Source organism: Microtus pennsylvanicus, chromosome 20, assembly GCF_037038515.1.
Source record: "Microtus pennsylvanicus isolate mMicPen1 chromosome 20, mMicPen1.hap1, whole genome shotgun sequence".
NCBI lineage: Eukaryota > Metazoa > Chordata > Mammalia > Rodentia > Cricetidae > Microtus > Microtus pennsylvanicus.
Window position 1 is genome coordinate 20238368 of NC_134598.1, and position 13125 is coordinate 20251492.

Sequence of the window (13125 nt, forward strand, 5' to 3'; positions counted from 1 at the left end):
GGGAGGAGGGGAGGGAGTGGGAACTGGGATTGGCATGTAAAATCCGAGAAAATAGTTTTTTTAAGGAATAAATATATAAATTTAAAAAAGAATATCTCGTTATATGTAGCATGCTAAAAATTCATAAAACAAAGCACTGGGGTTTTAATAAATGAGGAGGTACAGTTAATATCATATGAGACACTTGCTCTTATAGCATCCTTTAAATGGAGCTTCATATACTAGGGACTATGAAATTCTGATGACTATTTAAAACTCAGTATTCATTCAACTCTACCAGTAGCCACAGGAACTTATCAGCATTTTATAATCACCAATTTAGAGGAGAGAGATAAAACATGAATCTTTGTTTATTTTAAAGATCTTGAACTTATTTTGTCATTGAACTGAAACATTTTTATAGCAAAATTATAAATCATATCAATTAAAATTTCCCCCAATTACAGCATATGAATGTAAAAACTTTCCCATATGAGTTAGAGAGATATATGTATTCATTCTATAACAAATCATTGAGATATTATTGAACAATCCCCTGCAAAAAAAAAATGATGTGACCAGGGGCTGTAGAGTAGGTTCAGTGGTTTTTAAAGTGCCTGCTACATTATAGAGAAGAGTTAGGTAACCAGCAACTTCATCGGGATGCTTACAATGCCTATAATTCCATTCCAATGATTCTTGGAACTTACTTTATTTTTCTTTCTCTCACATTGAGACTATGATTTTATTTATTAAAAAGCACACATGTTACTATACAAACATACATATATATACATAAATACACACACATGATAGTACCAATGGGGAGTAAATTATCAAGGCAAGAGAGTCAAATATGACATAAAGGTTGCTTTCTTATCAGAGCAACTACCTTAATGGAGTTTTCTTCAACTGAGAGTAAGATTCAGTTAAAAAGAGAAAACAGCACCGTTTGTATGTACTGACTTTGAAATAATAACCATAAGTCTCAGTAAAAAAAATCTGGTAGGTAAATAAAAGTCTGGAGTTTATTAGTTAAAAAAATAAGCAGTTATCATATAGATGAGATTATAAATCCATGAGCCTGTCTGAGCTCACAGAGGTAAAATAAACAATTGTATGGGGAAAGAAAAAAATTTAAGAACTGACCCTCCAAATTAAAAGGAAGAAGAGGAAGAGGAGAGGAGGAGACAGCAAATGCAATTTGTTTCGCTGGCTCTCTTAAGTACTAGGCTGAGAAACAGTCTGTGTGGTTTGAGACTCAAGACAGAACTCCAGTATAATGTTAATCATTCATTGTGTTTGATCTTTTTCAGGTGAAGGACTTTCAGAAAGAACTGTAGAGATCATCCTGTCAGTCACCTTGTGTATCCTTTCAATAATCCTCCTTGGAACAGCTGTTTTTGCCTTTGCAAGGTGAGATGTGTCGCATATGCTCCGTGGGCGTTACATCTGTCATAGTCCAATCAAGAAACCACAGCAATTATCCAAATGGGAAACACTTACATTTATTTTTTCTTAAATTTATAAAGCGCCCAACCTGCCTGGAATATATATTACAATGTTTTGAAGTATGCCATGCATTATGAATTAGACACATCTAGCCTTGAAGAAGTAAATTCTGCTATGTTGATAGGAAATGTTCGATATAAATGCCAGAAAGAATAGGAGTGAAAGGGAAATAAAGGGAATCAAGAGCCGAGAGCGCAGTTGAGTAGTGAGTCTCTTAGACTAGGGAGACAGAACGAGGAAACTAAGAGCCATGAGGTCTTCTCCCAAACGTTGTCATGGGATGACTATTATAAGCATATGCAACCTTTCCGTGGCAAAGAAGCATGTCATGGGGAAAGTGGGTCTTTGCAGACGTTACCCATCCTTATCGGAAGGTGGGAAGGTTGATTGTTGACGTATCTCATTTATACAGAATGCTTTGGGCAGATGAGGGCTTTGTGGAATGATTGGCTAATGAGATGGGCAGAGGAGTATTGAGAACTCCTCAGGTGGGCTGCCAGGTCCCCACACGGAGCATTAAAATTTCAGCACCTGTCAGGTATGTGGTGCGCGCCTTTAATCTGAGCACTTGGGAAGCAGAGGCAATCTTTGTTTGTTTGAGACCAACCTATCTAGTGAATTCTAAGCAAATGAAGGCTGAAACGTGAGACCCTGTCTCAAAAATCAAATCAAATAAGGCATTTAGTACTAGAGGCCAGAAAAACAGCAACTCCCTGACCCATTGCCTGCTCAGTTTACTTTGCCACTCTGGACAAAGTTTAGCGTCCTGGCAGGTAGCAAAGGAGAAAAAGCAATCAAGGTTCAGTGGATAATCATCACAGAGGGCAAATGGAGGTTGGCGGAGGTGAAGTTTTCCATCTAGACCACGAATCAGCTTTGTCTCACCAGATGCTCCCCAAGTAACCACACAGAGACTTATTATTAATTGTAAAAGCTCAGCTAGCGTAGGCTTGTTTCCAGTCCGCTCTTAGAACCTAAATTAACCCATTTCTACTATTTATCTGCTGCCCTAAGGCTCGCTGACCTCGTCTATGAACTTCCCACGGTGATTCTTTGTCCTCCGACTCAAAACTCCTCTGATCCTCACTCCTTCTGAGCGTTCTCTCTGCCCTGAAAATCCTGTCTAGCTATCGACCAACCAGCCTTTTTATTAACAATGAGACCAACACATCTTCACAGTGTACAGGAGAATTATTCCACAGCAGATCGATTTGTAATTTGGAGACAATAAGATAAATGAAACAGAACATGGTGGTTTCAGGCCACACACACACATACACACACACACACACTCACAAAGTGAGTCTGAGTAGGGTTAAGGTGTTTCAATCAGGTGTGTAAGTTCTAAACTTCTTACCTAAGGGACAACTGTTAAAGACGTTCATTCCTATTAGGTTTTTTTTCACACATCCTTCCCTTCTCTTAAGTTGCATGCAGATATTTGCTTCTCAACGTCTCTCTTCTGATTCTCAGCACTTTTAGCCCTGTCCTTCTCAGGGGAGATCTCTCTTCAGTCCCCTACAATGGAGGTTCACCTGAGAAACTGCCAAGATAAGAGTTTTTATTTGTGAAAATAACTAGCCTACTACCTTTCTAAATTGCTCCATGGGCTTAATTTTTAACTCAAAACATTGTCCGTGTAGGTTGGGTGTCACATGCCGCCACCTTTTTTACCTTGAGTCAAGTCAGCATTTAAATGTATGTTTTGAAAGTCTCCTTTAAAAAACTTCTTTTTTGTAACAGAAGCTGGTTTTTGGTTCTTCCAGATGATAACAAGAGGAAGCCACTATTCTAGACAATTAGAAAATTTACATTTTAGTAAGAGTTGTGGCACATTATCAAAATGCCTCAATATGAAGGAAAACCCTCAAACAGCAAGAAAATGCAGAAAGTATGCTGTACAAGTTATGGGCCTTGCCAATAAGAAGTACTCAATGTCAGTGTTCAAATCATTTGCTCCAAAACTGCATTTGACCTCCTGACTTCTTACAAGGTGAACCCTTGTATGGGCAGGAAGGGCTCTCCTATTCAATACAGCTTCCCAGCATCTTCTTTCAGCCAAAGGGCATTTTTCTTGGGTGAACATCAAGTGTTACGATTTCTGAAACTCTGTTTTAGTTCATCTCATCTGAAGTGTGCTCTCTTCCCCACTCTGGATCCAGAGCATCTAAGTCAAACTGGATTTCTCTATGTTCTCCGAATATTACTAATAATAATCACGCAAAATACCTTATCAAGGAGTCAAGCACTGCCTCATGAGTTTTCAATGTTTTTCTTCACTCTTATACATTTTGAACATACTTCTCAGATATATAGTGCCTCTGCGGATGGGGCTACATTTCATGCTCTTGATATCATCTTAGATATCAATATTTTTCATACACAGCCCACGAAAATATTAATGATTAACACAGATCCAAATTAGTGTCTTGTAATGCATCACACCATACCTTAGGTAAATGAGTAGAGAAAGGCCTTAAATTAAAAAGGCTGGTGGGCACTCATTCCTTTAATCCTAGCACTCTTTTTTTTATACAGAAATCACGGTATGTTTATTTATTTTTTTAATTTTTTTTTATTGAGAAAAGGAAAAAAAAAGTTTCTGCCTCCTCCCAGCCTCCCATTTCCCTCCCCCTCCTCCCACCCTTCTCCCCCTCCCCCACTCCTCTCCCCCTCCTTCCCAGTCCAAAGAGCAGTCAGGGTTCCCTGCTCTGTGGAAAGTCCAAGGTCCTCCCCCCTCCGTCCATGTCTAGGAAAGTGAATATCCAAACTGGCTAGGCTCCCACAAAGCCAGAACATGAAGTAGGATCCAAACCCCTGCCATTGTCCTTGGCTTCTCATCAGCCCTCATTGTTTGCCATGTTCAGAGAGTCTGGTTTTATCCCATGCTTTTTCAGTCATAGTCCAGCTGGCCTTGGTGAGCTCCCAATAGATCAGCCCCACTGTCTCAGTGGGTGGGTGCACCCCTCGTGGTCCTGACTTCCTTGCTCATGTTCTCCCTCCTTCTGCTCCTCATTGGGACCTTGGGAGCTCAGTCCAGTGCTCCAGTGTGTCTGTGTCTCTATCTCCATCCATCACCAGATGAAGGTTCTATGGTGATATGCAAGATATTCGTCAGTATTGCTATAGGATAGGGTCATTTCAGGTTCCCTATCCTCAGCTGCCCAAGGAACTAGCTGGGGACATCGCCTTGGGCTCCTGGGAGCCCCTCTAGGGTCAAGTCTCTTGCCAACCCTAAGGTGGCTCCCTTAACTAAGAATTGTGCTTCCGTGCTCCCCTATCCAACCTTCCTTTATCCCAATCATCCTGTTTCCCCAAGTTCCCCCCATCCTCCCCTTCTCACTTTTCTCTCCCCATCTCCCCTTACCCCCATCCCACCCCACCCCCAAGATCCCACTCTTGATGCAGACTCAGAAAGATTCCTTTGAGCTCAAGGCAAGTCGGGTTTAAATATAGAGTTTCAAACCAGCCAGAACTATAAAATGAAATAAAACTCTGTCTTTAAAAAAAACCCAGAACAAGCAAACAAACAAACAAAAAAAATCTAATGATTCCTTTAGGTGTTCAGGGTCATATTACCCAGTTCTGAACCTAAACTTGAGTTTTCTGATTATAAAATAGAGATAATATTTTACACCTCGTATTCCCATAAAAATTAAATGAGACAATTTAAAAGACAACTTATATATTTGATGCATGTAAAATATTCCATTATAAGAATAGCTAACTGATTTTTAGCACTGATAGAGTCTTAGATATTTCCATTTTATTTTCCTTTTGTGACAAAATGAGGAGAAACTAAAGAGGGAAGGGGTGGGTCACAGGGAGCAAAAGAATTATTTGTCTGAATGGTTTTGTTAAAAGAAAGAAAGAAAGAAAGAAAGAAAGAAAGAAAGAAAGAAAGAAAGAAAGAAAGGAAAAGAAAAGAAAACACTGTACCTAATCTACCATGTTTTCTGTGATAGTTCCTGCACTGATAGCCCTGCCCTTGTTTCAGAATTAGACAGAAGCAGAAAGAAGGTGGTACATACTCTCCTCGGGAGGCAGAGATCATTGATACTAAATTCAAGCTGGACCAGCTCATCACGGTGGCAGACTTGGAACTGAAGGACGAGAGATTAACGCGGTGAGCACACTCCTCTGGGCAAGCCGTGGTTCAGAGGGCCTGGAGCCATGACCCTCTTCTGACCTATGCTTGTTGGAAGTGTTTGTGGGGCTCCAGTTTACACAGGTCACAGAGATCTTCTTTCAAAGGCTAACCTCCATCTTCTACACACTTCTCATTGCTATGCAGAGACTCAGTTTTATTTGAGTTCAGTGGGAACCTTGCTTGGACTATGGTACTGAAACGAGACGTTTTCCCTGAGATGAAATATTTCTACGCATTAAATCTTCAACATTTTATTTCATAATTCTCATATAAAAGATTTTCTAACTTGGATTTTTCTAGAAATGTCCACAAATATTTACCATAAGCTTAATTTAATTCTGCTTTCTAAAAGCTTGCTGTTGTTTATACCATTTATTACCATTGATGAGAGCTCTATTTATAGTGCCTTCTTTCAGCATAAAATTATATAAATGTCCAAACTGTATGTGCCATTTTTATAAACCTACTTAGAATTTAGAAACCAATGCAACATAAAAAGCATATTACCTTTAAAAAAAATGTCACCATGTGTGCCGAATGAGTGACATTGCAGCTTAACATTTTTTAAAAAATAAAAAGTTTAACTCTTTTGAAAAGCATTCATACTGTTCATAATATTAGCACATTTTAAAAGCTTATCAAACAAGATAATTCCCTAAGTACTTAACAAAAGCTGTCACGAGATTTTCTTAAGTGTATACTTATGTGAGCTCCAACGCCACAAGGTTCTTATAAGTACATGATTGTTCCAAGGCCTTAGCAAAGCCTCTTGACATATTAAATGTTATAGTTAATTTTTACAAGAGCGCATTAAAATGTTGAGCACCAAAAGTAATGTGTGGTTACTACCTTTCAAACTTGGTCTTTATTTATGTGATCATACGGCTCTCATGTATAGAAGATGTGCTACTTAGGGAGGTCCTCCAAAACTCTAAAAAATGAAAGTTATTGAGTATCATTACAATGTAAGGACATTTCGTGTATGAGATAACCTTTTAACTTTTAGAAATTGATCACTGTTTGTATTCTACTGCAATCAAAAGGAGGGTGCTTTTAAGGCTTTTGTATGGAATTGTATGTTACCTAGTAATATGTAGCTTGTTTGTTTGTCTTTATATAAGCAAAACTATATGTAGAAGAAAACTGGATTCCCAACACAGCCGCCACAGTAAACCATATTATCAGAACGCTAGAGCATCCTCAGCTCCAGCTCACCTCCTGGCTCTCTAGAGCACCAACCCAACTTCAGCAGTTGTCCTCTTTCTTCCTGCACTCTTTTCTCAATTCCTATGTGTCTCCCACGAAGCCAGGCTGGCCACAGTCCTTCTGAGTGTGGATAAGGGAATAACCTCAACTCTCTCAGAGATATTAATTAGAGCGGCTTAAAAATATATAGGGGAATACTGTCATCCTGCTGTGAATCACAGGAAGGCCACAACAATTCTTTGAGACCATTTTTATTTTGTCCTGAAGCATCTTTATTGAACCGGTAGAAATCCACAACAGTAGGCAGATCTTGAGAAGTTCAATACAGTACCGAGTGTGGGGTGGGGTGAAGTTATCATGAGAAAGAGCACTCACTGAGGTGACTTTTCCTCATGGATGTAGGTGCTGGGGTTCCTTTCCTGAACATGGTGTGTTTGCACAGTGTAACCATTCTCTACTTCTTAGCATTCAACACAGCTAGGACACTGTGTGGTTTTCTTGTTGACTTTTTCTTCTGGTAAGGACCAACTTGGCAGTTAGAGAGAGGATTTGAATCATAGAAATGTAGGCCAGGTCTCTACCAATTCTTTGTTACTGGGCATTTTTAATTCAAGTGTGTGCTTATTTTCCTTTGGTTCTTTATTGATCTTCCTGCTTCATGCTATTTTATCTGTATATCATGGTATTTGTTAAGACATAAAAGATCAAAATAATATTTTAAATATGTTTGATTTCTGTATCACAGAAAATCATTGTTTGAATAATAATGAAATTGAAAATATTAATTTCCATTCATCCCACTTCACCATTTTGTGTGTAGGACTACCGTTTATCTTATAAAAATCCTCCCTGAGGAATCAGCTGAGCTTCTGTAGTCACCCCCTTCTTTTCCTTCTCTTTCCCTTATTCATTGCTGTGTGTCCTTCACAAGTTTGGGTCCCTTCCATTCTGAAACAATACAAAAAGAGTTATATGTACCAATGACCCATAACAAATATGATTTGCTGGATTTAGTACAGAAAATCATTAAAATTTTCATGTTAGTAAAGTCACTAATACATTAGACAAGGCTAAAAATTAATAACTGAATATTAGTGCATTAGACATATTTGCATGGGAGCTGGTTATCAGTGGAGTGCAACAACATTGGCAGTCTTTGGGGTGCTTCACAATCTAAGTATACTCCAAGTCAGAAATGATAGTTTAGTTCTGGAAATGAAGAGTCAAAGAGATTAGGTTTTCTCCTGAAATTGCTGGCTACCTTATACCAATTGCCAACTGTGTAGGAAGGAGCTCAGCTTCCTTGAAACCTACCCAGTTCTCATTTGTTTGCTGCCCAGGTCATGGGTACATCCTTCCAAACTGCCAGAATTTTCTTGTTCAAATGAGCTTGCACCTATTCTCAGTGCTGTTATCTCTTCACCTGTCCAAGAGAAAGCACTAATCAGTAAAGACTGTATTAATTCTAAGGAGTTACATGGTTGATATAAACCAAGTCAAGATGCTTAGTGGTGCATATGCTGTAGGCTTGAGTTTACATTATGAAGTCATTTAATATTTATGCATTCTACTGTGTACTTCTGTTGCAAAACTCATTGTATAAATGTTCATTCTTTAATTACATTCCACTCTGCATCCTAACGAGTTTGAGGATCCATTCTCCACATTGTATCTTTCTTTCCCAATGAAGTAAAAAAAAATATACAAATTAGTACTTGCTGATTCTATGAGAATTCTAAGAGATGTGCTAAGAAATTGTTTTAAATCCTGAGTCAGAGTTCAAGGCCAGCAAGTACAACTTACTAAGATCTTGTCTCTAAACAAAACAAACAAACAAACAAAAAACAAAAAATAAAAGGAAAGAAAAAAGAAAGGAAAAAAGACAAAAAAGGAAGGAAAAAGGAAGGAAGGAAAAAAGAAAGGAAGGAAAAAAGGAAGGAAGGAAGAAAGAAAGCAGAATAAGAAGAAAAAAGTAAAAGTAAAAGTTCTGGGCAAATAACTAAGTCAAATACTGCTTGTCTAACCTATCTTGAAGTCATCTCCATTACTTAAAAATATAATTTAATAAATAATGTAATTGCATGCATGTCCTTTGTAAGCTGTATATCAACATGCACTGGGCATTGTTACTATTATTTGTATTTGTAAAATTAAAAACGATTCCACTTCACTATCATACATAGAAATTAACAACATAATAGTTACTATGATTACAAGCAAGTTTTACTTATTATTACTTGCAGAAACTAGGAAACTGTGCAAGTGCAATTTTCATTCTGGCTTGAGTAAGAATCTGCTTGGTTTGGTGGTGCAAGCCTTTAATCCTGGGACTTGTGAGGCAAGGCCAGGCAGACTCTGAATCTGAAGCTAATCCAGTCTACGTAGTGCATGCCATGTGAGCCAGACCTACATAGCTGGATGCTGATTCAAAATAAAATAAACAATAATTGACACAAGAAACTAAATGTAAGGTCATTTGCACATAGATTGCCATCATTGCTTGATAGATCCTGATTATTAATTTTACATCTGTTCTAAATTTATGATCTCTTTGTAAACAGTTGCAAAAATATCTGAGTCTGTAGTACAATTCCTCACCAGCAGAATGAACTGTAAGACAACCAATGTTCATGTTCCCATAGTGGCAAATAGAAGATAATGTGGTATTGTGCCCTCAATGAATAATGAATCTTTACTTCCAGATACTCTTCATTTTTCTTTAGACGCAAGGAGATTTTTGTCATCCAGTAAGTGGCGTGGGAATGCAGAGTTCTGCTGTGATCTTGATTTTGCCAGGTGCTGTGCTGTCTACTTTACAATACATGATATTGAGCATTTTGTTGCTTAATATGCCATTCTTTCCAAGGCCAGAAAGAAAAGAAAGCCTTTTCTTCCTGTGATGTGTTCTCTCTATGACTGCATGCTGTTGCTATGGTAAAATTCTTACCAAAATGCACATTGACTTACAATGTGTATGTATTGAGGCTATGTTGTGTTCTTACGTTGGTATAGTTTTGATGGTAAATTGGATTCTCATCTAGGTTTTTTTTTTTCCACAAGCTTACCATTTTTGCCAACCACCCTCTGTGACACAGAGTTTAATTTTCCATATGATGATGGAGGATAATTCACAAAAACCCATTTCTCCAAGTGCAGGTGTCAGTCTCTAAGAAGCAATGCAATGGCTCTTCCTGTCCTCTGTTCTCTAGCTATGATTTATGGAACTTAAATTTCTGTCCTGACCAGTAGGTAACCAACTGTGCCCTTCCAGGAAATATCCTAATGCTTGGTGATTCCATTTGTGATCCGGCACAAATATAGCAGTGTGAAGTGATTAATAATATTATTAATAATAGCAGGGATGGCCCACAGCTAAATTAGAGGTCTGGAGATAATAAATGTCTAGAGGTAAATCGTTTGGATGGAGGCCGCGGATGAAAAGGCATTTGGTTTCAAAATCACAAACCTATTAACGAGGAGCAAGTATCCATAACCCCAAGGGCAATAGGAGCTAGGATTCCTACCATTCTACTTGACAATCTATAATACACCTAGTGATTAAAGTAAAAGGGAATAGGCCTTTTCTATTCTAGGTGCACTTGATATTTTATAATTAAAACTAACCCTGTTTTATTTTAGTTTAAATAGGGAGCGGATCAGCATGGACAGAATTAGAAATTTTATGAAACACTTTATTTTCAGAGAATTTCCCTGATGGCATGATACCTGTCAATGTCAAAAGCTCTTAGACTAAAGATTTCATTGATCTTCTTACACATAAACCATAAACCATCCATTTCCAGCCAGCATTGTAAGCTGACCTTTGGGAATTGTTGATTCCTGGTGTATTGGCTGCTCAATTTAACTCCAGTTAATGTTTGCCATCAGCATAAAATAGAATAATTTTATAGTCGTTTTCCCTTCTTGCAATGAGTGCCCATGAAAGAGATAAGCTTGATAATTTGGGTGAATCAGTTTTTGCCTAACTCCTTCCGGTCCATATGTGATGCTAGCGGCCCTGACCTACATACGATGTCTGTGCTGCTTCCCAAGCTTTTACACAGGCCTTCCATTGCTCGCCTGCAATCTTCACAGATAGCTCAGGCCAGATTTCCTATACAGCGTGTGAGGCCTTTCCAATACATCTGCACCGAGGGCACTCACACCTCTTAACACAGCTGTCCGCAGCCTCACAACTCTCTGCTCCTGTCTCGTTGCCCCTGAGATAAATAATCTGTGCCCATGGTTAGTGAAATAAAACATCTGTCAAGGGTTTGTTTGCAACTGTGCTAATGGAGAGAGGCTTTGTAGCAAGGAAAATGCAATGCCTGCCACGCAGGGAGTCTCCCTTCACTGGTTGGCAGCAGGGTGAATACTACCTTTTTATCTCATCTAGAACCTATTCCCCTTGCCTGAACGAGAGGAACCTGTCTGTAACTGATTGCTCCGTGATTACAGCTATGTCTCCCTTAGGAGATGATGCTTTAGAGTCAGAGTTACTCTTTTAGAATCTTTCTAATTTTTGTTGGGACTCGCAGAACAATTACTGGGTTGACGTGACAAAAGATGGAAGGGATTTGAAAGAACACTGTCTCAAAGCCCAAAGCAGATTTAAAACATTAGGGTAGGAAGGGATTAAGAAATATCTATAATTATGACTTACAATGGACAGGTGACCATTGTGATCATAAAAGAGGCAGATAAAACCCTAGGAATAACTAGGGATGATCAAATACATAATATAAAAACTTATTCAAAAAACTTACTATTTCACAAAAAACTTTGTATTTCTCAAAACCTAAAAAATTTAACTTGTACATTTTACTGGGGAGAGTCTTCTCTGATTCATTATTTGAATAGCCTGGACCTTATTGAGCTGTTCAAGGGGAAAAGACAAAGTTTCTCTGTTTGTTCTGTAGCACTGTTAATGCTGATTTGAGCTGCCTCTCTTCTTCCACTGTGGACTTATCTCTATAAAGATAATATTTTAATGCCCTGTAGATTTCAACTAATTGGCCTTGGGGGAAAGCGGACTCCCTGGCAATACAGTCTTTCATCACCTCTGCCAACGTAAATAAATGGTTCCTCCTTGGGTCCATAGGAGTCATCTGAGTGGAATTTAAGTTTTTGATAGACTTTCAAGCAATGAGTTCAGCAGTGAAATAATACTCTTTCTACCCAAAGACACAGGATTTAAGCCAACTAGAATTTATGTAATGAAGAGATTTATTTAATAAAAGTATTTAGCCCTTCATATTGAAAACTGGTCAGTAATCTTACAAAAATCTAATCAATTGCAAACTTGATTTATCTGCGTAATGAGCTGAATATGATTTAACAGTTACCTTCATTGCCAAAGTGAATATGAGTGCTGTCCCGATGTGAAAATGAGTTCCACTCAACAGTTTTTAAAAAGTTTTAAATTTTTTAATTAAAAGAAACTTTTGGATTGAGGGTGGAGGCCCCCTTAGAACACTTTATTTGAAAGCATCACTGCTAAACTAACACTGTTGTTGGGTTTTGCCCATCGTCTCGGTGAGTTTTTTTTTTAATTTTTTAATTTATATGTATGAGTGTTCTGTCTTTCTGAGCGTCAGATCCAATTATAGATGGTTATGAGCCATCATGTGGTTGCTGGGAATCGAACCTCTGGAAGAGCAACCAGTACTCTTAACCACTGAGCCATTTCCCCAGCCCATCAGTGAGTTTCTTAGGGCATATATATACAACCAGTCTTCCCTTCAAGGAATTCAACTGTTCTCTCAGTGATAAACATGTGAAAGCATTGTTCTCACAGTGGATACACCTCCTTTTCTGGCCATGCATTTTCCAGTTTAATGTTTTTGAGTAGAAATAAAAGTTCAGAATTTAAAAGGAAATGAATTATTCATTTATTTTGATTATGTGTTAATAATTAGTGTTATTAACATGATTTATTATGCAAATGGCATATGACTTAGAAATATGACTTAGAAATACAGCCTACAAGAATCAGATACAGCCATATAGCATGAAGCTAAGGAATCAGAGCAATGGGGTAGGCAGAACACAAACAAAGAGGGAGAAATAGGATTTCTACTTGAGATAGCTGCATACATGTTCTAAAATACCATCTCCATTTCTGTTGTCATACATAAAGATTTCAAACTTTTAATTTATACATAAGTATGATATAAACATAGGCTAAAATATACCAAAATTTAAGAGTTATAAGCTTCATTTCTTATGTTACATAAAGATAATTATGAAAAATAATTACAGAAAGTTTGACTTTAGAT

At 37.9% G+C, this 13125-nt stretch overlaps 1 protein-coding gene across 2 annotated transcripts in view; it reads left to right on the forward strand.

Annotated features, from left to right (window-relative positions):
• Positions 1-13125, forward strand: part of Ptprq (protein tyrosine phosphatase receptor type Q) — a 176388-nt gene that overhangs the window by 137882 nt on the left and 25381 nt on the right. For both annotated transcript variants that reach the window (XM_075954552.1, XM_075954553.1), the window contains exons 34-35: positions 1296-1395; positions 5489-5617. In XM_075954552.1, the coding sequence (XP_075810667.1) occupies positions 1296-1395; positions 5489-5617 (229 nt within the window). The remainder of the gene's footprint in view (positions 1-1295; positions 1396-5488; positions 5618-13125) is intronic.